Source organism: Corvus moneduloides, chromosome 4 (genome assembly GCF_009650955.1).
Source record: "Corvus moneduloides isolate bCorMon1 chromosome 4, bCorMon1.pri, whole genome shotgun sequence".
NCBI classification, from domain to species: domain Eukaryota; kingdom Metazoa; phylum Chordata; class Aves; order Passeriformes; family Corvidae; genus Corvus; species Corvus moneduloides.
In genome coordinates this window covers 43,720,841-43,748,137 of record NC_045479.1, presented here as the reverse complement: position 1 = coordinate 43,748,137, position 27,297 = coordinate 43,720,841, and the positions used below count along the sequence as shown (strand labels likewise).

The following is a 27,297-nucleotide window of genomic DNA, read 5'->3' as shown; positions in this document are numbered from 1 at the left end:
TTGAGAGAATGAATCAGTGATAAGAGGAAATCTGCATCAGTTCTTGTGGCATCTTGAGGATTCTGGGATAAATCAGGGCAAAAAGAACAAGGAGCTGTGGCAAATTTTTTCTCTCTGTCAGAGAAGAAAGCTGTGTCTCTTTGTGTAAGTGCAGAAAGCTGTGGCTCTCTACCGACTTTTTTATTGCCTTTGAATAGCGACAGTGAATCATTAGGGAAGGAAATCTTCCCTTGAGCCAACAGTTGGCCACTCCTGTCTTTTTCTATCTGTTTATGCTGGCATTCACACCCTCCCTACATGCGTAATCCTCTTGTGCTTCTCTTTAATAGCAACAGCCATGTCCCAAGACATGTTACCCTTGGAAGACCAATTTCCAGTTTGTGCCCCAGCTGTCTGGTATCAGTTTCCCCTGATACTGGATTTTAGGCAATTCTGTGAAGTTTCAAAATTTCCTGTCATAATATGTCTTTTTTGTAGGCTGTTGACTAAGGAGGGCCATCAAGATTCTCATTTTTAGCATTAGATAGAAGAGGAAAAAGCAACCATGATCCTATATGACAAGTCAAATGATCCAGGACTGGGCAATAGGAAACAAATGCCAGGATGGGACTGAAATAATTGAAGAGCCAAAGGTTTTCTTTGCTGGCAGAAATAATTCTGTGAAGATAAAGGCCTTGTGCTCTCTTTCCCTCACAGCAGTCCTCTTCTCCCAAGCTGGCTCAGATTCAGAGCTTGTCAAATAAATTAAACAAATCAAATATAGTTCATAGCTTTCCCTTCACAAAATTCACTTCATAAATAGTCCACGGATTTTCTTGAATCATTATGCCAGCTGTATAATTAGGAAGGAAAAAGGGTATTTCATGTAAATTTCATCAAATACAATCTTCAATGAGTAGCACTCTTTGCTGTAACATGAGCTCAAAAGTTGCTCTAAGGTTTTTCCTTCTAATTCTCAGTTTCCATCTGGCTCTTGCCAGAGTCCTCCCCCACTGAGAGGTTCAGTGCACCTCCCTCTGCCCTAGCTCTCCTGCAGATCCAGAGCTGCCTTCCCCATCAGAAGAGAACATTTTTATCTTCTCCTGCCAGTGAGGAGAATCTCATCTCTACACTTGGGCAACAGTCTCCTAATTGTCTATGAAAGCCTCAGATGTTCCACCTGAGTTGGTCAGAGTATGGTGCTCATAACACCAGGGTCTTAGGCTCAATCCCCAAATTGACCATTTGCTAAAGAGCTGGACTTCATGATCCTTCTGGGTCCCTTCCAACTCAGACTATTCCGTAATTCTATGATAAATTTCACATGTGACTATCTGCTTCTAATGCAGCAGTGATAGCACACAAGTACAGGTATGTTGACAAAAAAATTCAAATCTTGAATTTACAGGACCCAATTTCTAGGTAGGAACTTGCCTGAGGCATGAGGCTATGCACAAAAGTGGGACAATTCTCAACACGAGGCTATTCCCTAAAATCATGGAATATAATGACTGGCGGCTTGGTCTCATCACTCACTTCATTGCCTGGTTTCTCTTCTTTTTCCAAGCACTGATTAGTCCAAGTATGCCTGTGGCCTGTAATAAAACTGTAAAACTGGACGTAGCACTGCTCCCCTAGGCTCCATAATGCAGCTGTTTTTTCCTGAGATTTAGAGGCACATGGACATTTAATTGTCACGTCTTTGGCAATGTCCCAACAGATGCTCATCAGTTTGGAAATATCTGTCCTGTTAAATTTTGAAATCTGTTGGTGGGCATTACTTTATGTGGGGAAATCTTGTACACAAGGATATCAAATACATTGAGGTGCCTGAAAATACTCTTTGGTCTATTATTCTGATTTAACTCCACCCATTCAAAACATCCTCCTTGCTCTGAAAAACATAGGCTGTATTCAGTCAGGAACTGGCAATGACAGGGAGCACAGGCAGGCTGTAGGATGGCAAATTATCAGCACAGGGAATTAGCAGGGGAAAGAAATGAAGATTAGAAAAAAACCTCTGTTTTATGCATTAGGCAACTGGGAATGATAAACGAACTTCCATTATCAAACTCTTTAAGCTTGAGATCTTAAGATGAAGAGCCCTATATTGTAACCCCGGGTAGGTGAACAGGAACAAATAAACCCCTCATCAGCCTCAGAGCACAGCAGCTGATCCCTGTGATATTTTGCATTGGCATTACTGCAGCTGGAGGAAAAAGCCTTATGAAAGGAGTTGAGACTGAAGCTCTGGCTGTGTGGTATTGTGGCTCCCTGTCTCTACCAGCACAAACCAGGTAGGAATACATTCAAAGCCTGGGTGTTTTATATGCAGCATGTGGGAATTCTTATTGAGCCAAATTTCTTTGGGTCTGAAAGCAGCAGAGCTGTCCTGATAAAGTCCAGTAGTGCGAGAACCGACTGCAGGAATCTGTCCTCAGTACAGCTGGCTTCACATAAACCCAGTATGTGACAGGCAAAAGCATGAAAGGACAAAGGAAAATGTAATTCTGAGAGGAAAGCTAGTGAAAGTTACTAAAAAAGGGTTAGTGTAGTTTGTTCTTCTGTTCATAGCTTCTGCAAATCCCATGGTGAAAACATTCATCAATTTTTTAGATTTTACTGAAGTAGAGAGAAATGTTGAAACTGAAATTCTGAAAGCTTGGAAAAATATGCTGATTTTGAGTCTTGTGAAAGGGAAATTCACTTCACCTTCAGCTGCCAGTCACTGAGTTCTTGGATTACATGGGACGCTCCCAGAAGATGTGATCTGTCAGATGATGGACCCGCCTCCATGAGAGCTCAAAGAGATGTCCATCATCTTGCCCCTTTCAGCTCAGGAGGTGTCCTGTAAAATGTTTTTACCCATCTTGAGAAAAACACACACACTTTCACTTAAATACTGCATTTAATACGAGGCAACCCAGTAATAGCCTGGCTACTTTTCACAACTACCAGAATCCAACCACTAAAAGCAAAGAAATCTTAACACTAAGGACAGAATTGGACTCCTCAAGGCTCATGTGCTACATGGTGTTATACACAGGCTCTGGTGTGCAGTAGTAGCTCATTACTTTTTATTTCAAACATCTAAACTTCAGGCTATTTTAGAAAGAGCTTGCAGCTTTTTCACTTTCCAATGAAGGTTCTGGAGTACATTTTTCTCAAGTCAGAAAGGTGTTACTGATTTTTCCAAAAGTGATAGCAATTCATTATGAACCACTTTCAAAACTGTAGATCATTCTCTGGTAAAAGGCCCCAGAAATGAGTCTGGGGGCACTTCAAGGGTCTTTGACAGTTTATGACACCTTCTAAGACACGACAGCTGCCTCTTAGATCTCTGTACTTGAGCCAGGTATACCCTGTCAGAAGGGATGAATGCATTCAGAGGATCGGTTTCTCATCGGTCTTTTCCCTTATCTGGCTCAAAATCCAGTCTGTTGCTAAACAAAAGTTGGTTTGTCCTGGTCACTCTGGTGATGGATGGCACCCTCTCTGCCGTAGGTCAGAGGCTTCCCCACCACACACACAAACCTCTCCTCCTCCCCTTTGGTTGGGGGACGCAAACCTGGCCTCAGCAAAGCACCCTTGCAAATGGCCAACTGTTTGAGATATTACCCAGTTTCGGTCTCTCACGGGGCTTTTTGTGGATCTCTCTTAGGCTGATCTGATGCTCAGCTCATTGTGGAAGACCTATCTAACTAAGGGGCCATAAAACAGGACTTTAACAGTTTATACAGAGCATGAATCTATCTTATCAGGCATTAGGACAAGGAAGACTTTTGTATATCCAGTTGCTGGTTAACGTAACACTAGTTATGCTTAATAGTACCTTTTCTTGCTTTAAAAACCAGGTAGACTCACTTGGGACAAGGAATCAAATTTATCTTTTACGCTGTCATCTTAAACTTCATTAATGAAACAACTGCCAAAGAGAGACTGGAAGCTCTGAAGTTTGAAGAAAACATTACTTTCTTCTATTATGAAGAAAGGAAAAGACTTTGAAGTATTCAACCACAACTGAACTCAGCAATCACTTGAATAGAAAGCAAAAGAATAAAGAAAAAAGGAATTTGTTTGGGTTTTATGCTGTATTTGCTTCAGTTTATAAAGTCAGACTTTAGAGTGGAATATTTCTACAAAATGGAGCCTGAAGAAACAAGGTTATTAGAAGGAGCTTTCAGAAACAAAGAGCTTTGAGTAGAAATATTTAAAAACTAGAAGAGGCCTTCAAATGACACTTTCAGAGGCTGAGCTGCTTGCAACTAATGACAGGAGAGGGAAGACAGTGGAGAATACAATGTTTTGAATAGAAAGGACACAGTGCAAATGAAGACAAATTCAGAGAGGGAATCAGCATATAGTGACAGATGTAACAAGAAAGATCTCATACAAATGGTTTATATGAAATAGTACAAGGTGACGGATGCATAAAACCCAGACAACTTTACTGCTGCAATCAGTCTGAACTATGCTTAAGAAAAGAGACAACAATGCAAAATACACTTCCACCTTTTATCCTGAAAGCTGTACCTTGCCTAAGCCTAACCTGCAAAGAAAATAAGGTCAGATCACAGATCAATCACTAACAGAATTCCAGGTCATTTGGCAGACTTACATGAAGACTAGATTCCAGCTTAGAACATGTTCCTTAGAGGTAAGGCTAGTTTCCTGCTCTCTCAAGGATAATCACTAACACAGGATTTTGCAGGGCAATGTTGTCCTCTGAATAACACAACCCTTAGAAATACACCTTAAGGGAGTTAAAAAAGCATCATGCAAAAGTAGCAAGGATAGAATGCAGTTCAAAACACTAATCGCTCTCTAAGACAGGAGAAAGAAAAAGAGTGGCTTGACAGCTGCTACAAAAGAAAAGCTACAGGGTGAATTTTACCTGGGGAGAAATAAGAGTCAATAAATGTGCAGCGCTATGCTTTTATTAAGGTCCTTTTTGCTATTCCTAGAAAAGCATTGATTTACTGAAAACAAACAAAACCTAGTGGCAGAAGAGACTGGCAGAGACTCCTTGTCTCACAGTTGCCCCTACATGGGACACAGGTGAAGGAGAGAAAAGAGGATGTATTTTTAATGCTCCACACTCTTGGATTCTAATACTGACAGTACAGCAATCCCAAGCTGCCTAGACATCACAGCACCTAAACACAACTGTAAAAGCTTAATTTCCTTCATCTTCTCTCTAATTCCTCTGTTGTAACACTGCTCATCAAGGCTTCACGGGAGGAAAATATAAGGGCTGAAAAGGGTATACCAGAGTTACCAATAATAATATCAAGATAACAAGCTCAAATTATGGTAATGGAAAGAAAGAAGTGTGAAAAGGGACCAACCTGAACAACAGAGCTCTTCAGTGATCTCAAAAGAAAAAAACATGTAAGTAATGGACATGAGGACAGATTGTTTAGTAATTACTAAGTAGCAGTAACAAGAAAACACAGAACCAAGGGACAAAATTAAAATAAGCAGTAGTTGACAGGAGTAAGAGGAGACTGCACTGTAGGTGCACCAGCATTAAAACAAAAAAAACTCCTGAACAATGGAAGTGTTAGTCATGCAAGATGGAAGAAAACAACTGACAGCTGATGACACTGGTAATGAACTGTTCAGTATCTATTTCCATTTCAGTATTCCCTAGTGATGGCACCCACAAGCAACATCACTGACAAAAAAAGATCTCTGCCTAGTAAAAGAGCTATATATGAGCTATAACCTCAGTTTCCTGAAACTGATGTTCACAGATTCTCTGGACCCCAAACACTTATAGTCTAAATATTAAAAACCAGTATGTTAAGCTTATACTAATATTAAAGTTATTAAAATTATATATATATTTATATAAATAAAATTATTTTAAAAGTAGCTTCAAAAGCAACAGTAGTTGATATGGCAATTGGCAAGCTGAAATGTCTATTTTTAAACAAAATGACAGGGAAGAAGAGAAGCAGCAAAAACTACTTGAGCAGTGTCGCAACCATTAATTTTCAATCCTAAAAAGTCTTTTGGAACAAGTACTGAAACTATATTCACTTATGCTTTCCACAGTAACTGAACACAAGTATTGCCAAGTACAAGTCATGTTAAAACCTTTTTTTTGACAGCAGTGTAACGAAAAAGCAGTAAATCAAGTGCCTTTATCTTCATGTATGACTGTCACCGGACACCCTTATAAGCAAGGCAAACACAGCTCAGATTAAACAACTACTTGGTGAATGCAGAGATACCCAGAGCTACTGGAAAGCAAAAAAAAAATAAAGCCACAGTCTACTGCCAAAAGGGAAAGCTGTAAGGATGTTCTGCAGAAGTCCTAGGATAAGTTCCCTCAATATTCTAACAACCTGTGCTAGGGAATCAATAGACAATATGGAGTTTGAGTGTCTCAGAGATCTACTGGAGGACAATGTTCAAATTTTAAAAATTACCTTGATGAATAAAAAGTTATCTGAAAAACATAATTTAATACTGAAAAGTAAAATAATCATTCAAAACTCAAGTCTGAATCCATCACTGTAGCAAACATCATCTCAGATTTTTGACACCTTGAATGCTGTAACATAGCAAAGGGCTATGAAGTATTCCACGGTTTAATTGCTTCACACAATTTATGCAACTTCCCCCCCCGCCCCAAAACAATAGGGTTATAACCACTGTAGAGTGCGTTGGATTAAAGAAAAAAAAAAAAAATCCTCTTCTCTCTCCAAAAAAGATTTTTTACTTGCTTGACATCTATAAATCCTCTTCATGTTTTATTAAACTCTACAATTCAGAAATTTGGCAGTCTTTAACAATTTAGAAGGGAAAAACACTGCCATCTCCTGGAGCAGGTGAAGCTGGCAGTTAGTTCTCTGAATACCTGCATTCTGCTCTCCCTCTTGCATTTTCTATGCACTGAGAAGTAACTTCAGTAACTCCAGATGTTATATTTAAAAACAAAAGTGAAAGTCTCCAGTAGCATATAATCTGCAAGATAAATCTTGGTGGCTGAAGTTCAGTAGCAACATAAAATCAGGTCTGCTCATCCACCTCACCAAATTCTACATGCTTGAAAAACTTCATCATCCCTCCTCAATATGCACAAGTCCTGAACAGAAATCTCTGTAGAAGTAGCAGTGTGGACGAAACCCAACCATGACAGCTTATTTTCATTAAGAGCACAGCACAGTGGAGTTGCAGGTGACTCTTGGCCTACAGTTTCTAATCTTTTTGACATCATCTTGCTTTTACTTTTGAAGATCCCTATTCCAATCACCTGTTTTCATACAACAGCTTTCAAAAACCAGCTTTTGACAATGTACCAAATGGTTTACCAGTATAACCTAGTCCAACAAACACCTCTGCTGTACACTGAACAACTTGTAACAGTCCATAGGAAGGTACACTGTATCTACAAAATCTGTACCTATAAAATTACTCGGGTAACTAACTACTCTATCCCCCACCATTATTAGTTATAGCAGTATCCCCAATACCTTATCTGAAGTGCTTTACAATAAGGGGAATAAATAGCCCATTATCAGTAACTCGGGACACACCTAGTAATTACCATTCTTACCGCAGGCAGCCTGCAAGCATTCTTATAGAAAGGCTCTTCCATTCCCCCAGTTGCACTGTCTGCTCTTGTGCTCAGTTCCAGGGCTAATTGGAAGCCACCTTAGGGATCCAGTGCTAATGCCATTCCTGTCAATTGCTACCAAGCCTGAGGATGTAGCTCAGTTAATATTTTTTTTAACTGGATTATATCTAAACTAGGACATAACATAGCTGCAAATGTTTTAAAATTAATTTTCTAATACTGACTACATAGAAGACAACATTTACACCTTTTCCTACTAATGCATGTTGGGAGTTTGAAGTCTTTTTGAATGCTATAGCCGTTAAATTATTCCTTTGAAAAACAGCACAACTTCCAAACCAAAACATTCAGAGAAGCATGAGTACAGTACAAGGGCTGAATCAGGATGAAAGCAAACTGGCAGGATATTAGCATCTGTGGGATGGAAGAGAGCAGTTAAGCTCAGAGAGACACAGGCAAATTTTCAGACACCATCACTTGGATACTACAGCTAAACTTTAGAGTATACTTGACAAGTGCTGTTATTTCCTCCTGGTCATGTGAATAGTACACGTAATTTATTATGCCTAATGATCCCTCTTATTTGAGAATTTCAGTTAATTTCATGCTTTTGCTTTCTACTGTTGAGTTATTTTGCTTAGCCTCCTGAGTTGTCTTAAGGGGTTTATATCTGTTCAGGAACAACTGACCCACGAAGTTAAGTTTCACCAGATTATTTTAAAAGTACTCTTGAAAGAAGACAGGAAGTGTTTTTCTTTAAACTTTTAGTTTAATTCTACAGTATTTGTCTTCCTTCTATTCTGCAATTACAGTTGAGGTTCACAGGAAAAGGTTCAGAGGTTCTCAGCTACCCATATCTAAAAGTGGAGTTTTAGCAAACTCAAGTAAAAATTCTGTAATTTTCTTGCCAACATACCTCAGGTTCACTTTGCACAGTACAAATTCTGATGTGATGGATCTTTACAGAAGAGTGATTTAGGCACCTTAATAAAAAAATTCCTTAAAAATATAGTATCTCAATTAAACATTCAGTTTATTTTCTAAAATAAAAACCCCATGCATAATTCTAATATACAGCATTTGATTCTTACCAAAGACATGTTTACAAATATTTTTTTCCTTTTAATAAAGATCTCTATCTACAGTCCAAATCCTGAATGCCAATCTGCCCAACTGTTTTTCAGGCAAACAGATTCCACAGAAGAAACTGCAGATCCATATTTTTTCAGGTACTGGAAAACAAATGTATTGCAGAACTAAATAATGATCTCTTCAGGTACTTGCCATTTGGCTAACCCAAGTTTAAGAGTTTCATTATTTATAAAAAGCAACAAAATTTCAGTCTTTATAGCCTTCTTAGCTGATTTCCACATGAAAAAAGTGCAAATCCAGACATTTACGTCAGCCATCTTGCTAAGAGAAAATGCCATATTTCTTCTCCAATTCGTCAACAGAAGCATCTTTTAATCCCATGTGGGTCACATGATTGAATAATACCTGTGTAACTGAAACAGAAAATCCCAACATGAACTGTTATTTTTGTGATTCACACTCTTAAGGTAAATTAATCCAATTCTTTCCTTGGTGAGAGTAAGGGGTATACGGATTATACAGCTGAAATACAAATTCAATTTTAGAACTACTTGGAGGATGAACAAAAGTAGCAAAGCAAAACTCTCACTTTGTTTCAATGCCCAAGAGATGCTTAACAACACTTCCTTCAATATGTGTATAATCCAGGCCACAAACAGCTTTTAATTTGTTTACTATCTTGACACTATGCCACTACATGCAGAAGACAAAAGTTAATGCCAGATGGCAGATAAAGCTTACATCAGACAAATAGCATTCATGCCTTTACAAGAGGCACTGCACTTCAGTAAGTAATTTTATTTTAAGGAGATTCACATTTCAAAAACTTTTAAGTATTATGGTTTTTAGTGAAACTCAGCTGTAGATAGTAAATTTAAATTTACATGGTTGCAGAGAAATGTTTTGCTTATGCCTCACTATTACATAGTCTCTCTGGTGTGCTAAATAAAGAAAATATTTGAGACAAAACCCACTTTTATAAACCATGAATTCGAGCCAAGGTCAACACAAATTGCAAACTAATGTGAGGGATGCCTCCGGAACAGAACAGACAACCAGGCTGAGTGCTTTAGAGATGTCTGCATTCTTTTGCCAACAGAAAAGTCAGGATTTGTCAAGAAATACTTGTAAATTGTGGAAACTGTATAATCTGGATACCTTGGATCTCAGATGTAGAATTTCATACAAATTCGTAAATTTGTAACATTACCAGCTACAAACTGACATGCTGGCAAAGCTTATTTTATCAGAATAAAATGCAGTGGTAATTCTGATTAAAATAAGAGGATTTAGCTCTAGTTTTCTAGTCTAAACAATAAATAAGGAATCAAAGGATTAGGAAAAATAACATGACATTCATATTAACTTCTAAACCAATAAAACGCTAGACAACTAAAGTGATTATTACATGGAATAAACAAGAATAGCACTAAGTTTTACATATTTTTTGCTAGATTCTACAGTATGACAAAGTAAGTTTACTACCAAATTACTTACTTTTTTTTTCTGAACCTGACATAAACATTACTGCCATATCAAATCTTTTTAATTCAGAGAGCCTCTGGAGGATTTCAAGGATGAGCGATGGCTCCTCTTTCCTGAAGATTATAACAAAATATAAAAATAACTACTGTTGATTAGATTCAGTAGCTGCAAGCAATATTAAAGAATTCAGGAACAAGAAATTAAAGGACCAACAGAATTTCCTTGTCTTTCATATTCCCTATCTTTGTCTTTCCTGTTCATTTGTCCATTCACAAAGAAAAAAGTCAATACCCAGAAACCTTTATGTAGGTATTATTGTTCGACAGAGCAAGAGTTAAGAAATACAAAAACCTAGACTGACACAAACTGACTGCTGGTCATGTACAGCATACCTACTACATGATTTAATGCTTACACCTGGCCATAACATCACCATTTTTATATGTATCAGGTAGTGTGAAAGGAAGCAGTACCTGTGGCCATAGGAAGCTCATCAAAAAGCTGAGCCAATTACAGCTGCCTTAATTTTCATCCATACAGAAAATTCCTAGATTGTGTTCATTTTACATTTTTCTGGCGAAGAGTAAACAGGCACTGCCTTTCTCACAAATACTAACAAATAGTATTTTTCTTTCATAACTTTGCATTTCTTTTGGAGGGAGACAGGACTTTTTACCTTACAGCAAAAGATTTCAACTTCCTAGCCTTTTTATGTTGCATCATCAAATGCAGGACTGTATCTTCTAAGACAGCATTTTTCACCCATATGACGGATATCTTATTTTTCAAGGAAACCAAGGGAAAGACAAACATTGATTCATGCTTGCTCTTCTCCATAAAACAACACCGAAAAACATCGAGTGTGTGCTTCTCAGACAGTGTAATAAAGAAAAGCAATACACTGTCTCTGACAAACAAAATTAACTTTAGGACTCAAATGATAGCATGGACAGAAATTTCAAAAATAATTTGCCAGGTCCTGTCTTATCAGAACCTGTCTCCAAAACACATTTGCCACAGGCAACTGTAAAATGTTAGCAGATAACTAAATCTGAATGCATCACAGTAAGTGTGGCATAAAACCAAAACCCTCTAAATTTCTCAGCTTTAGGAAGTTAAAATACAGGACAATGTGCAATTGTATGCGCTTACAGAATATACACACAGTAATATGAACAAAAGTTATTTCATACAGTCTAATGCTAGTTTCTGATGTTCTTTAGCACAGCACAGTTCAACAACCCTTAGAAAAAGTATTTTTTCACTTCTTTTCTACCTAATTTTTCAAGATGAGTTTCACTTCTTAAGAAGAAACTATTGAGTAATTCCAATGATTTCACTATGCTCATCTAATCCTGCGTGCTGAAAATCATTTTGTAGGCCTGAGGTTGGGACTAGAGAGAACATTAAAAAAACCCCAAACACATAACAAAATACCAACCCCTCCCCGCACCAAAAGAACCCCAAACCCTTCAGAACAGCAATAAATAAGTAATGTAAAACAAAGGAGGAGTTAAACTTACTCAATGTAGAAGTCATGTAGAATTTTCAGGATCTGGTTAAACAAGTCTGGATCTAAGGATTTCTGAAACAGCTTTGCATAAAGCGAGGGCTCTATTTGCTATGGAAAAATTAAAAAGGGTTTTTTAGACAAAAAAATACAAGTGAGTAATAAGAATTACATGTGCATTTTTAGAATGTCATGGACAATGCTGGAGTGCATGCAAGCAAAAAAACCAAATCACAGTATTTGAAATTACACAAAACAATTTTTGCTTGTTTGTTTGGGGTTTTTTGGTGATGGTAATTTCTAACTTCTCTTAAAAGAATTCAAAGTGATTTTTTTTCAAAATATATGTAAGCAAAAGTGCACATTAAGTAGATTGATGTGTTTCAAGCATTTGCTTAGTTTAAAAATGTCACTATGTCTAATTACCCCAGAAGCACTCATTTGAAAAATCAGAATTTAATAGAGTTATTAATGTATTTAAGTCTTTAAAGAACAAGGGCCTGTATTTGAAAAAAAAATGCTGAGACTGTACTTCAAGCACATCAGACTACTTAGTGTTATGTGAAGACAATTAAAAAAAGGGACTATTGTACACTTAAGACACTCTAAACACAGCTATCCCTTCCACCTAAGTGTACTGTTTCTTCAACTGATGCTGAAGAAACTGTCCAAATACTGTTAATATTCTTTGTTTCATACCTTCAGGTACAAGTACATATTTTCTGGGCAGTCTTTCAACTTCCTGAAGTCAGATTCAAGCTGGAAAGAATTTGCAGGAACGGGAGGAACTGGAGAAGCAGACATAAATGACATTCTGATTTCTTTTTCTCTCTGTTTGCTTGCAGGAAAAGATGGATGCAATGTTGATGAAACTCCTTTCACATTTACAGGCAGCCTGCAAAGGTATTTTCAAACACATAATCAAATAAACTTTTAAGGAAATCCTACAGTGAGACCTAATTGGAGATCTTTCTATTCATTAAAAGCTAAAATACTGATTTTTTTTTTTTAAATAATGTGTTTTAGCTCAAGCAGGTATTTTAAAAATCCCTTCAAATTATACAAGCTTTATATTCGATTCACCTTTTCTAAAAAGCCACATCTGTAAATACTTAAATTTACTCAGCCTCTGTCTACTTTGTTTCTGGAAATAAATGCATTTCATAGTAGGTTTCTCCCATATATAACTGCAAGGAAAAAAAATCACATTTTCTGGAATTTCATAGTGCAAAACAATAAACAATGTCACATGGATAAACTAGTTTCAACACTGATAGCAGTATAATGTGTATTTGTCCCATAATTTGTTATTTAAGTCCATTTATTTTTTAGAAATTAAGAAATTGCTAAGAACATACTTTTTTCTTCAACACTTCACAGTAAATCCATCTAACTGAGCTAGAAAAGGTGGGTGGGGCCAGTGTTTTTCAAAGAAATTCTTTGATCAAGATTCCTTAAAAAGTATTTACTATTAACAGAACAAGGCAGTGTCAAACCAGTGGACAACAAGTACAGTTCTAACACTGAGCAAAGATAAAGCTTCTGTACTTCAGCCTAGTTTCAGCAAGACAGACTTGAGTTTGCCTAACTAACACAGTGTGACTTAAAAACCAAGTACATCTGAAGCTACCACCTGCCTCAGCAGAGGAAAGGGTGGTGACACTGATCTGCTCCTCTTCTCTCACACAACTGGGGTAAAAAAAATGCTTGAACTCTGTTCAAAATCTATTCTAAAACAATACAAATAAAAGTCACAGCTAGGGAAGATGGAGTGCCCAAGCAAGAAAGAGTATGGCATGCAGGAAAATATCATGAATTTCTTTATATTTGCAATGCAAGACTGAGTTTTCCATCTGAAACTAAATAGATCATATTTGTCTCAACCACTACGTGGTCAAAGAGGCAATGTGCAAGAACTGCAGTTTCTTTCAACATTTCCTTTTTAATTCAGAGTCTTCAAAGTATCTTCAATACCTCACCAAATGCAGACATCTGGAAATGAAGATTACATTTTAACTACATTTACCTTTTTAAAAGGGGATCAGAATTATTATACTTACTGTAATGGTGACGTATCACTGATTTCTTCTATTTTCAAGTGCTTTGCTTTTGGAGTATCAACTGTAGTCAAGAGATCATCCTGATCTAGAGTCTCTGTTGTTTCAATACTCACTGAGTTCCTCCAGTTACTGACTAAAGAAGTAGTGCTGGGCAAGTCATCATCTGATGTATCATCATCAACTTCTTCAATATCTATTCTTCGCAATGGCTTCTGAACAGAGCACAGACCTCATGTCATGTGTGGACTCAATGTAAGTGTTTATACAGACCCCAGACACAGTGCTGTGTAACTTAAAAGAATCTTATGATAACCAGTTACCTCTGTAGTGGTGCACAGAGAAGACACTCTGAATAAAGGCAAATGGCAAAATCAGGAAACCATAAAATTCTACATGAAGCCTGATATGATAACTTTATTACTTTGTCCTCATAAACCAGTATATCCTTACCCTAGAGGATCTCAATATGCCATCTGTTTTCCCAGTAATAATTAAAAATGCATACTTTTTCCCACTAAGGCTGAATAGACAAGATCTATGATATACTTTGTCCCATTATGGGGTCAAGCTTTGTAATTTAGCAAAAAAAAAAAAAAAAAAAAAAATCATAGCAACATAGGCCTTGGCTTAAAATTTTAAAATTTCAAAACTTCAAAAAAATTTCAAAACTTAGAATTTTGATGTAATAAATATTTGTAACTCAACCCTTCTGATTGACCACATTACATATATACTAAGGTAATTGATTCCACTACATGCTAAAATGCTTCAGCTTGTTTAATCTCTGCACGATCCCCATTATTTTTGACCATCACCTAGTGACACTTTCACAGGTCTTACAAAAAAACCCCTCATCACTTCTTACTTTGGAACTTAATTTCCTGAGCATGAACACAGTGTATATTGCTCTAGAAATACAGATGTGAATGAACATGATTAAACATACTCAACAATTTAGACTTCTAGGAAATGGCAGTACTAAAAGCACAGATGTTTCACCTATACTTATTCTACCTTAACAGAATAACAAGAGGAATACAACCAACCTAGCATCTTCATTTAATCTAGCAGTCAAAGTGAACACTTAATAATTGTCTATTATTGAAGTATTTCAGCTACTTCACAACAAATTAATTTAGGTTTAAAGAAATATTGTATCTAGTTATAGAAAGGCTATAATACTCCCCCCTCCCAAAGGATCAAAATAACCACACATTTTCTACTAAAACTATCCATCTGAATTATATTATTGATGAAGATAAACAAAGGTTTTCAAATAGCATGAGTGCATACACATACAAAGTATGAGCACACTTTGTATTTACACAACTCATCGCTGAATATATAAAGATTAAATGTACTAAAAGAGGAAGCATAATACATAAAGAAACCTGGTATTCCAGTTTTTCATCTATAGCTGATTCATCTGACTATAAACACTGATAATTCATAGTCCAAATATATTGCTTATTGAAAATCAATGCCAGCTGTCCTACAGTTTACATGGACGAAAATGTATGCTCAGAACTCTTTGAGAAGCAGCCCTAGGTGACAGCAGCATATGACACAAGTAGGCAACGTTTTATAACCACTATGGCTGCTGTAAAAACTGTAAACAGCAGAAGAAATGAAGGAAAGTTTACCCAGAACTTCTCAATCAAGCACAGAGATTCAACTCTCTCCCATTTACTCTCAACTGCAGTGTTACCTACAGACACAAGACAGTGCTGTGGGGCTGCCTGCCTATTCCACGTTATAAATGTATGCATGCACCACGTTTGCTGAGGGTGGTACTGCAGGCTGAATGCTTACACCCCCACTGCTATGAACTTCAGCATTTCCACGTGTGTATATGTCCTTGAAAAATATCAAAAGAGTAAATCTATACATTTTTGGCTTTCCACAGGCAAGGCTATCTATCAGGAGTTAGTCTACAAATACAGAAAGCAGATTTTAACTTTAAGCTCTACTTCTTCTCCCATCATTACAGAAAGCAGTTCATGTAACAACTTACTGTTGATTTAATCTGTAATGGATTATCAATCAGTTTCACTATATTTTTAATTTCCGTTTCTTTTATCAATACTGCAGGATATTCTTGTTGAGTCTGCTGTTCTTTCGCAGATAATTCCTGAAAAAAATGGCACGTTGTCCAAAACATCAGGTGTTTGATGAATAAATACAAGGTATGTTAAAAAAAATGTAATAAAGAATAAAAACCTTCTAATACTATAGCCTTAAACAAACTCCCAAACAAACAAAACCCCACTATACCCAAACAAGCATACATACATTCCTTATTTTAGTGAGTTCGTTTATTGCTTGTTTATTTCCAGGTTCCAGCTTCAGAACAGCTTCAAAATCTGAGTGAAAAACAACACATAAACTGTAGGTATTTCAAGTTACAATGTACATGTGGCAGATTTCTAAACCTTCTACTTTCCTTTCATAGCTCTAAAAATAATTAAAGGCAGGTAAGTGACAAAATGGGCAGGGTTGAAAGGGACCACATTGGAAAGGACCACCAGTGGGTCATCTGGTCCAACCTCCCTGCTCAAGCAGGAGTGCGTTGCACAGGACTGCACCCAGACAGTTCTTGAATATCTCCAGTGAGGGGAACTCCACAACCTCTCAGAGTAATCTGTTTCAGTGCATGGTCACCTGCACAGTAAAGAAGTTCTTCCTCATATTCAGTGCAACTCCCTATGCATCAGTTTCTGCCCATTGCCTCTTGTCCCATTGCTTGGAACCACCAAGAAGAGCCTGGCTTCATCCTTCTGACACCTTCCCTTCAGATACTCGTAGACATTGATGAGGTCACCCCTCAGTCATCTCAAGACTGAACAGGCACAGCTCTCTCAGTCTTTCCTCATAAGAGAGATGCTCCAGTTCCTTAATCATCTTTGTCACCCTCTGTGGGACCCACTCCAGGAGCTCCACGTCTCTCTTGTACTGAGGAGCCCAGAACTGGGCACAGCATTCCAGATGTGGCCTCCCCAGGGCTGAGTAGAGGGGCAGGATCACCTCCCTCCATCTGCTGGCAGTGCTCTTCCAAATGCACCCCAGGATTCCATTGGCCTCCTTGGACACAAGGTCACACTGCTGGCTCATGGACAGCTTGCTGTCCACCAGGACCCCCAGGTCCTTTACACAGAGCTGCTTCCCAGCAGGTCAACCCCCAACCTGTGCTGCTGCAGGGGTTATTCTTCCCCAGGTGCAGGACTGTGCATTTACTTTTTGAATTTCAGAAGGCTCTTTTTTGTCCATCGCTCCAGTCTGTCAAGGTCCTTCTGGAAGGCTCACAGCCACCTGGGGTATGGGCCACTCCTTCCAGCTTTGTGTCATCAGTGAACTTGCTGAGGAGGGATCTGCACCAAGTCACTGATGAACAAGTTAAACAATACTGGGCCCAGTATTGAACCTTGGGGGATACCACTAGTGACAGGCCTCTAACTAGACCCTGCGTCATTAATTAAGACACTCTGGGATTTGTTGTTCAACCAGCTCTCAATCTGCCTCACTGCCCACTTATAAGTCGTTCTAACACCTGTATTATGACTGACTTTTTAAACAAAATTTTCAAACTATTTCTTACTACTTACCATACATAGCAACAGCTGTAATTTCACACAAAACTGTCTTCCCATTATGTGGGTACCAACACCCAAGTTTTTATACCCATTGAGCGAAATCCTACAGAAATCCCTTAATTTTTAACCTTTGCACTGATAATCTCAGAAGATCAGGATGTCCTTATAATGATCTCTTACCTACCACATTTAGGCCAATTCAAAGTCATACCTTGAATAGCTTCCTTTAGCTTTCCAAGAGCAACTCTGGCAGCTCCTCTTCTGGCAAAAGCTTTAGAATAGGAAGCATCTAAGAGCAGAGCTTGTGTGCAGTCATCTTCTGCCTCTTTGTACCTCAGCAAAAGCGTAGTACAAAATTAGTAATCAGTTTCAAGAGGCAGTTTGAACTGAAAAGACAGAGCTACCCAAACCAATTAAAATATAAAGGTAGATCTTCATTACCTACATACATAAACACATCACTGAGGGAAAATGTGAAATAAAAAACTCCCATAAAATATGATTTCTCAGCACCTTGAAATTTCAGCTGTATATTTTGGTATCTCATAGAAAAGTGTTGACTCTTTTTAGGAACACAAAAATTCACATCCTCTGTAAAATAAAACCCACTTAAAACTTGCCAGAGCAGAGTCCACTTTAAAAATTCAACAAAGTCAGTACCATGGCTTTGTACTTCTGAAAACCAGAAATACCATTACAAACAAAGAAAACGTACAAGAAAGGAGAAGTATGAGAATAAGTTTCTCTACATTTGGAATTCTGTAACTTGTCCTTAACTATTTCAGAATAAGAATTCAGTATATCCTTGCATTAATGTCATTTGCTTCATTTTAAGATTAAATTTCCTCATCCCATTTATATTAAGTTACATTAGATCACGATTCCACTATATGTTTATTAAAAGTATTTTCATTCATTCCTCCACTTTCAAAATATCATTAAATTTATGCAAATTAATTTTTATTTGCGGTTCTCATCAGTACTAGCAGTTTCTAAGAATACCAATGGGCTTTTGTTGCATTTTATGTTTTCTCCTCTTTGAAATGTAAAGACCCATGATACAAGATTTATCATAGAGAATCAATTTTCTTGCTTGGTCATTCAATTAAAGTATCACTTTCACTGAATCTCACAGAAGATTATTTGCATTATGATGTCCTTTAAATTGCAAGTGTTGTGTCAGAAATACTATCCAGGCAACCTATCTTATCCTAATTACAGATCCTCATTTCAGATCTGTCTCTACTGATACTCAGCCACGTCACGTGAAAACAGATGACCAACATAAGCCTCTGCTCTCTGCTTCTCATGCTACCAGCTTACAAGTTTTAAAACACCACAACATCACAGAGTCAAAAGAAGTTCACACCTAAAAAACGGCTGTATGGAACTTAGATAATTTGCCAGAAAGCATTAATTTCCCTATAGTTTCTGGGTTATTTGGATAAAACTTAAATAAAAATAAAGAAGCAACACATACGCGCCTCCATCAGTGAAGCTAAAAAAATATTTTAGAAGGTAACAATTTCCAGAAAAAGCTTATATTCATTCCCTCTAAAGTCAGAAGTTATAATCCAGTTCTTTTTACAGTGTTGACTGCGTTTAGTAGCTGACTGGGTTTTATAGTCAAAGACAAAGCTCTGGGCAGTTCCTTTCACAAAGGTGAATACCTGAATTTTGCACATAAAAGAACAAAAATCCAACTTCAGAAACCATTATTTAATACTGGTGCTATTTTATTCCCTCAGAACTTGTTTCCCACAAATTGCATTTCAAGATCACACATACAGATTTGTTCCCTCCCCTTTACTGCTTTCAACATGATTTACTCTATACTGAATTCTAACAAAAATTAGAAGGAGTGACAATAACTCAACTTGAGTGAAAATCTACTGGATCATTTTTCCTTCTGATTTACAACAAACAAACGATACAGCATATGCAATTCCACTTACTTCTCAATCTTTAGGTAGGCCATGGCTCTGTTAGCTGGCAGTAGTGCATTGGTGCCATCTGCTGCGATACCACGGGTATAACATTCTATTGCAGCCTCGTACTTTCCTTCTTTGAAATAACCATTACCCTGGAATATTTAGGTCAAAAAAAAAAACCCCAGCATTGAGAATATCTAGTGCAATGAACTTTCTCTTATCCTTTTTAGCAGAGAGGGTCACAACATTACAAAGATGAATTGCACAGACCACCCACATCAGGGCAGACAGTTATGGTGTATTTCTTCCTATCTAAGTTTGGAGGCAGAACACAGAAAGAATCTTAATATTTTCTAATACTTCAAGGATAAAAAAATCTTTGCTACATGCATAGTTCAAACGCAGACTTGTAAGTCTACAACTTGTTATTTAACTTTATGCTTGATGTACAGGATAACCTACCCTGTACCTCCTGAATTTAAACACAAGCTGAACCTTTACAATTCCCCTTTCCAGATGCTTTTTGCACTGCACGAATTCATCTTTATCCTGCTCCATAAAACTTATCCTCAAATATTACTTGGGTCCAACTGTTGTTGTTTTCCAATTAATGCTCCATACAAGAAAATTACATTATTTTTTGTTTGTTTCTGGGGACTAAAATTACCTTTTGCTTCTCAGCACTAATTTGAAGCTGCACATGTTCTTTGCTACTACTCTACTGACTGACAAATAAAAGAAAGGCCACAGTTCAGACTTGATAGGATCCATGTTATCAGGAACAAGCCTGCAGTGAGTCAGCTCTGCTGCCAATGAAGTACTGCATTACACTGAAATTTCTCTTCTATGACCTATTCAAACTCTTGTTCCTTAATGCATACTTTCATTCTTATCTAATTACCTCTTACAACCAATACAGCAAACCTGAATAATGGTAAGAAGTCAGAACTTACATAGCTAGGTAAGTGAACAGAAAAATTTTAGTTTAGTTTGGTAATTTTATTTACTGAGAGTGGTGAGAGGGAGAAATTGATAAGCCAACTGTGAGTCACGACTGCGTATCCAGAAATACATTTTTATTGTCATTGATGCCTGCACCCCAAAGTCCTTTTTGTAACTACTATTCATCATGTAATCAGAAGTTTCAAAACAAGAAATAGTCCACAACTCCACTTGGACAAGCAAGCATCAAGATGCTTAAAAATGGAGAAATGGAATCTTTGTAAAATACGGTTTAAGCTCTACTTGTGTTACCACGTATTTGAAATTTAGCACGTACAATTTGGGCTGTAAAAGCTACCTTTTATAATTATTCCTCCAGCTGAATCCAAACAGAACTCACTGGACCACTCACCTTCCTAGAGCCCAAAATAGGAAACAATGAAGGTAACATCAAGGACATTGCATTTATGAAGTTCAAGACAGCATCTGGTTTAATTTATACATTTGCATAACAGCACAACACAACCCTTTTCTTTGCTAGGTTTCTCCCGTTCCACCAGAACCTGTGACTTACCAGATCTTTTTCTGCAATTGCCTTCTGCTTGAGCTGCTGCTCTTCAATGCGCTGCTTCTCTTCGTCTGTTAATCCTGTTCTGATCGTATCTTCAAACTCTTTCTGTTCTGAACTTTCTTTTGATGACAGAGCCTGTGAAGAATGTAATTTTTTCCCCTAAGTATTTCCCCACTTAAACATTTTCAGAACATAAACGAAAATAATTTTTAAACTTTTAAGATAAGAAAATCTGCCAAGCTTTTTAACAGAAGTGCCTGTGTTGCAAATTGAATGCAAATTGAAGAGACAATTTAAAAACAATTTAAAATTGTTTCTTGGAAATGTATTTCTATGAGGGACTACAAGTCAGAATAATGCTTGGTAAACAGAAAGTATGTAACTTCTGAAGCACAGTGTGAAATGACTCATGGAACCTGTTTGTACACAGCCCGATTCAGATATCATTTATTTCTTCAATTACTGGAGACTTTGTGTCTTCATTCTGAAAACAAATTTTTCAAGCACTTTCAAAAATACAGTTTTGTAAGGCGTAAATCATTCATATAGTAGTGACAGGTGTGCTTATATTTACTAAAGTCATCATAATCAACATTCTCCTCCCTGTCATGAAAGGGACTTATATTAGAGTACTTTGTTCTGTTCTTAGAACATCTTTCTGGTTTGGTTGACCATAGCAATCTGTGGGACTACAAACAGGGTAGCAGTGTAGTTTTATGGCCAAGAGAATACAGGGGTTCTCTCGTGCTGTGCTTCCTTATACCAAAATACTAAGCATGATTGAAAAAAGCATTTACACAGAGGGTAGAAAATGGGGGAAAATTAAAAAATAAACCAACCAACCCACCAAAACCTAACCAACCACCCAAAGAAAACCAACCAAAAAACAACGACAAAAAACCCAAAAAATCCCAGATGGTGCACACATACAGTCTTAGTTTTCCACTATTACACTGATGTCTGCATAAATGCGAGCTTCTCCAAAAGGAACTCCATTAAAGATTTTGACCTCAGTGAACTTCAGATTCCAGAAAAAGCGCATGAGAATTTGTTGAATTAGTTCTTAGAAATAAAATTTGACACAGATATAAACTGAACAGGGCATATAAATTTATGTTAGGGCCTATTAGTCTTATTACCTGATCAATTTTCTTCAGTTCATTTTTTGCTTCAAAGTTGTTTGCATCAAGCTCCAAAACTTTTTCATAATCTATCAGAAGACCAGAAAAATATGTTTCAGGTAGGAAGCACGAACCAGTAAGCAGAGCATTCCTTTGAGCTAGCCCTTTTTTGTAGCTACCCGAGAAGTCTGAGATATTTAAAGGAATGCAACATTCTAAAACAGTTAAAGCTGAATTATTCTAGAACTAACATCTACAGCTATCATTTGGACTTGCTACTTGAATTTTACCTTACCAAAAGAATATGCAACATGGTATTTCAGTTCTTTGTTTATAGGAAATGAATATTAAATTCCCACATCAAAGAAGCAGATCCCACAGGTTTCTATGTATTTTAAGAAAACAATTTTTAAAAGACCCACCTTCTTTAGCACCTTGAAAATTTTTCAAAGCAAAGCGAGCGGCCCCTCTTCTCGCATAAGCCTTTATGTAATTTTTATCTAAAGCAAGTGCTAAATTGCAGTCAGATTCCGCAACAGAAAACCTATAAAAAGAATGAATGAGTAGTTTAGACACATCAAGGTAACAAACCCCAAAACTTCAATAGTTTATCTTACTTCGAGCCTCTCCAAGTTCTTGAGAACATGGAAATCTCACATGCTTCACAAGGGGCACAAACCAAGTATTTACACATTTCTTGATTCAGAATACATTAAAAGAAGAAAGGAAAACAGTGGTCAAGAATCTCTACTCCCACAGAAAGAATAACCAACTCCCCTGTATCCTTTCTTCACCCAAAACAAATTAAAGCCTTAGAAATAGAGCTCACTGAATCTGGAAGGCAATTTCACTTTCTCTTCCTCGTTTTTCTTCAAGTCTTACACACTGTAACACAGAAGATGGCAAGCTTCTAGTGTGCAAGCAGAGGAAAAATTGATGAGGGAGACTACCAGATTACTTCTCCTGGTGATTTCTATTTTACTTTGTAACTGGTGGGCAGGTTGCAACAACAGCCTTACACAGACTGCAACACAGCATGATGTATAAATCCAGAATTAAAATTAGACCAAAAATCTGAAGGTAGCATTTTAAGTAAGAAAATATTACAGATTTAACAATGCAAGTCTTACTTTTTCATTCTATAAAAAGCTGATGCTCTGTTTGTGGGCAATACTGGATTGTACGGATCAGAATGCATCCCTCTAGTATAGCATTTTATAGCTTCATCAAAATTTCCTTGTTTAAAGTAGTTATTACCCTGTGAATAGAAAAAAGCCTTTTCAGCAAGTTACTGTACATTGGCAGAAACACTGCTAATTAAAAACCCTAAAAAATCAAAATTTGTATTTTAGAATGCTTAAATATTTTTGTTTAACATTTCTCATGAAGTACTGCTTTACCGTGAACTACACTTTCTAACTAATATATTCTAAGTGTCCCATATTAAATAATTCTCATGACACATTCTATAACATGGGTCTATAAAATACTGATTTTAAGTATCTGTAGGTCATTTCCAGAAACCTGTAACAAGCACATACATCACTACTTAAATTACTGAATGGGGGTTTTTTTTAAGTTTTTAGTAACTTGATTTGGCATCTTTGCTTTCCAAGTCAATATTCTCATTTCTCCCTCCTCTGGGACACAACTTTTCTCTTATGCACCCTCAATGACTTCACTGCAGCCAAGATAATAATGGCCAAAGATATGTCAATTTCTCAGTGTAGACTACCGATTACAAGTCAAGGAATTTCCATAGCAGCAGGGACAGAACACAAATATCACCCATAGAGACAACTTCAAACAAACAAACAAACAAACAAACAACCCCACAGAAACCCAAACCAAAGCTAGAACTACTGAAGTCAAGTATTGACTGACAGATGGGTTAGGTGATTGCTTACAAACAAAGAAATTTTTCAAAAACTCAGAAGCTGCTGCACAACTTAGCCTCCTTCTCATAGCAACGAAGCCTGAGACAGATCTCTCTCTATATCCTACCTTATTCAGTAAAACTGAACCGGCATGAACTTGCCATTACTAAAGCAAAGAAGTTCACCCATCATTCCCAGATGTATTGGCCTCACAAAGGGACTACTTTTAAATTCTTGTGGATTTAGTTTGGGGCATTCAGATGTTGAGTTCAGGTAAAAAACAGTTCGCTCTTTATCAAAGCAAAAAATCACCAATACATTTATTATCATAAGCAAACATTAATTAGAATCTGACAGGCTTGTTGCTACCGACAATGAGAAGAAATAGAACTGCAGTGAGAATTTTCTATTTTGGAATAATGGGCAGGAAAACAGACAGAAAGACTTCCAAATAGGCAATTCTTTTACCAGACGTGCGGTCTCAGTGCATGATCTTTTAAAAGAAAATTGCGAATGCTCCTATACTTAAGTTGCTACTTTACCAATAATAAACATCTGTAATTCTATAACCTTTTCCTTCTCTGCAAGAGCCTTTTCTGCATCTATATGAATTCCATCTTCTTCAGAGTCTGATTCTGGAGATACAGAATCATGAGTACTATCTTCTTTATCAAGTTCTTCAAGTATTTTATCCTGGAATCAGAAAAAAACAAAAAAACCCTGTTGTCTTCATTATAATTTAACAGTGCAAAATAATACAAGTAAGATTTTAGAATTACTAATGTGTCCTCCAATACTCACAGTTGTGCTTAATATTATACTCTACTATAATTATGATCTTCTAACAGGTCTATTATTAAAACAGGTTTTTTTTCCCCTTAAACTCAAATTCAATTTGCTGAGTGAAAGCACTGTCAATAGAAAATCAAGTATTTATCAATATTCCAAATATTAAACATGTAACCTTTTTGGCAGGCAGCTCCCCTATGTTCATACAGTACCCAGCACAGTAAGATACTGACTGGTGGACTGAACTCTCAGCACTGTAACAAAATCTTATTTAACACAGAATCAAGTGGGGATAAGACTCAGGTAACAAAGCAAATATTATGACTTACCACATCAAGTTTTCCCCATGCTGCATAATCGTAAGATTTGATCTTATTTTTCTTGTTTTCCTCAGAGGTTATCTTTGAAGGGACTTTATTTTTGCTTTTCTTCTTTTTCTTAAAAGCTTTGTTTCGAATTGGTGGCAAATTCTAAATTGAATTAAGTAACTTATTATGAAACAGATGTGTGAAAATCACTTGCACTGAAGGATCTACAGTACTTGTATCTAGACAGTATCCATCTATCAGCAAGCTGTTCTCATGACTCTACAAAACCACTAAGAACAATAAGCATAAATCTTTCAACACATAAAAGCAAATATTACACGTATGATACTAAGCTGAGTTTTAGAAGACGACTCTCTTCAGAGCATCAGTGAAGAATAACTTCAATATACTAAATGTCAGCAGTAAATTAGCAATACTGATATTGCAAACAGAAATATTCTCATAAATCTACCCAGAACCAATAAAAAATTTACTGGCCTCATCACTCCCAGAGGCTACTGCCCCAGAGCTCTGCTAGTGGTGCAGTTTACAGAGGAATCTCTGGTTTACTTCAGATGAAGGACATGTTGTGAATTAGTTTGTGCCTTCTATTCAGGTATTTTAAGTCAACAAATGTCATTTAGCTAAAGCAAAACATAATTATTATGAAAATTATCACAGTATGAATAGCTGTGTTGACACTGGTCTTGTGTTCTTTACCTCTTCTGGGACCCCACTCTGTTTCCTGAGTTCAGAATCCACTTCTTTAATATCTTTTTCCCAGCTCTCCAATTCTCTCATAAAATCCTGCAGCTCTTCAGCATTTTGCTTCACTTGCAGCTGCAGTTCTATCGCTTTACTTGGTGTGCTCATCGTAATCTGCCGAAATTCAAGGAAAAAAGCCTTCTAAAAAGAAGCTGAAAGTATGTAGTGAAGGAAGCTAGCTACTTCAAAATTACAATTCAGAAACACCCCCCTATTTGTACAGTTCATAGCACAAAAATCTGAAAGAATGAAGCAAACATGTTTTGAAAACAATCATGATTAAGTAACTCATGATGAGCTAAATACAAACTTAGATGAAGAGAGTTATGAATGGTTGCTAACTATAACCTCTTGATGGCAAGCTTCAGGATCTGTTACAAGCCTCATGGAAGTATAAATAAGCTATTTGTAGACACTAAACATAAACACAGTTAATGATTTCTGTGGTACAACGTGCTATCCATATTACAGACAAGGGTCTCAAAGAGATCGAAAAACACGCTGCATCATTACTACTGAACTAATGCTACCAAAGCAGAAATGTTTTTACAGACTCAAGAGTAAGCAGCTGAGCAGATACCTTGCTGCAGCAGTTGTACTTCTCCCTAGTTCATACATAGATGGTGACATGCTTACCCTGAGCAACATACTAGGTAGGTCTATTTGAAAGGAAGCAGAAACTTTCAGTGAAGTGAGAAATACATAGCATTAATCAAATTTCCAATTAAGGAGCCCGTAATTAATTTCCAATTATATTTTTTTCCACCTTCCGCTGTTGTCCCAGCCGGACCTAACTCTATAATATTCAATCTGTTAATATCGCGCAACCTGGGCATGGACACATCAAATATTCCATCCAGCCTAGCACTTCTAGGTAGCTAGAACAAGACACTTAAAAAATGCAATAAAATGCCTTGTGATCTGCTGAACTTTTCTTTTTCCTGTCACTGACTAAAACAGTATTGCCATGAATGCGAAAATCTAACATGAAATCCGGCCATTCTAAAGCATCTTGCTCAAGCGTACAAAGTCAGCCTGCTCCGTTACCCACAAGCCGCATACAACTTAGCAACGACCTGAATCCACGCACCGACAGCAACCTCCTTGCGGCACAGCTCTTACACCCTTCAGGGCACTTTTATTCGAATCTCAGTGCTGGGCCCTCCCAACACCCGAGGGCTGCTGGTTCCAGCGATTCCCTTGGAGCGGCCGCACCACGCCGGCGCCCTGGCCGGCAGCACGGGCCCGCCCTGGAGCGGGTCCCGAGGCCGTGCCGCAGGAGGCCCCGAGGCAGAACAGCCCCTTTGAGCCTCAACACCCGCCTCTGCACCGCCCGCAAGTTCCAGCTGAGGCCTTCACTCCATCAGGGTGAGCTCTCCCTCGCCTCACCACCCCGCGCGGCCAAGCCGCCCATGGACCACAAGGGATGGGGGATGCGGCTACGGGACGGCGCCGCCACGGGGTTCGGGCATTGCACATCCCGCCCGTCCCTTCCCGTCCCGTCCCGTCCCGCCCCGTGCCGTGCCGTGCCGTCCCGTGCCGTGCCGCCGCGGCCTCACCTGCGCCGTGTCGCGGCTCCTCCCGCCGCCGCCGCCCGCGCTGCCGAGCCCGCTCCCAGGCTGCAGCGCGGCCCCGCGCCGGGACAGCCCCGCGCCCCGGCGGCCCCGCGGCGGCGCAGGCGGCAGGAGG

General features: G+C 37.8%; 1 protein-coding gene across 1 annotated transcript; it reads right to left on the bottom strand.

The window, feature by feature from the left end:
* Positions 1-6,738: 6,738 nt before the first annotated feature.
* Positions 6,739-27,242, bottom strand: RPAP3 (RNA polymerase II associated protein 3). The gene is made up of 17 exons (XM_032105529.1): positions 27,168-27,242; positions 25,564-25,722; positions 24,865-25,005; positions 24,317-24,439; positions 23,000-23,127; positions 22,292-22,413; positions 21,888-21,958; positions 20,752-20,883; positions 19,260-19,387; positions 17,516-17,637; positions 16,007-16,077; positions 15,729-15,845; positions 13,715-13,926; positions 12,354-12,549; positions 11,668-11,765; positions 10,157-10,257; positions 6,739-9,072 (listed from the first exon to the last, which is right to left on the bottom strand). The coding sequence occupies exons 2-17, from the start codon at positions 25,714-25,716 to the stop codon at positions 8,981-8,983; spliced, it is 2,007 nt and encodes a 668-aa protein (XP_031961420.1). The 5' UTR covers positions 25,717-25,722; positions 27,168-27,242; the 3' UTR covers positions 6,739-8,980.
* Positions 27,243-27,297: the final 55 nt, after the last annotated feature.

Bases quoted from the DNA above. Each gene is read 5' to 3' on its own strand.
- RPAP3 (XM_032105529.1), bottom strand. From the start codon at position 25,716: ATGAGCACACCAAGTAAAGCGATAGAACTGCAGCTGCAAGTGAAGCAA. The intron at 21,959-22,291 runs GTGGGTCTTTTA...GTCTTCTGATAG, and splicing joins TTTTCAAGGTGCTAAAGAAG to ATTATGAAAAAGTTTTGGAG. The intron at 20,884-21,887 runs GTAATAAGACTA...CATTCTTCACAG, and splicing joins AACTGAAGAAAATTGATCAG to GCTCTGTCATCAAAAGAAAG.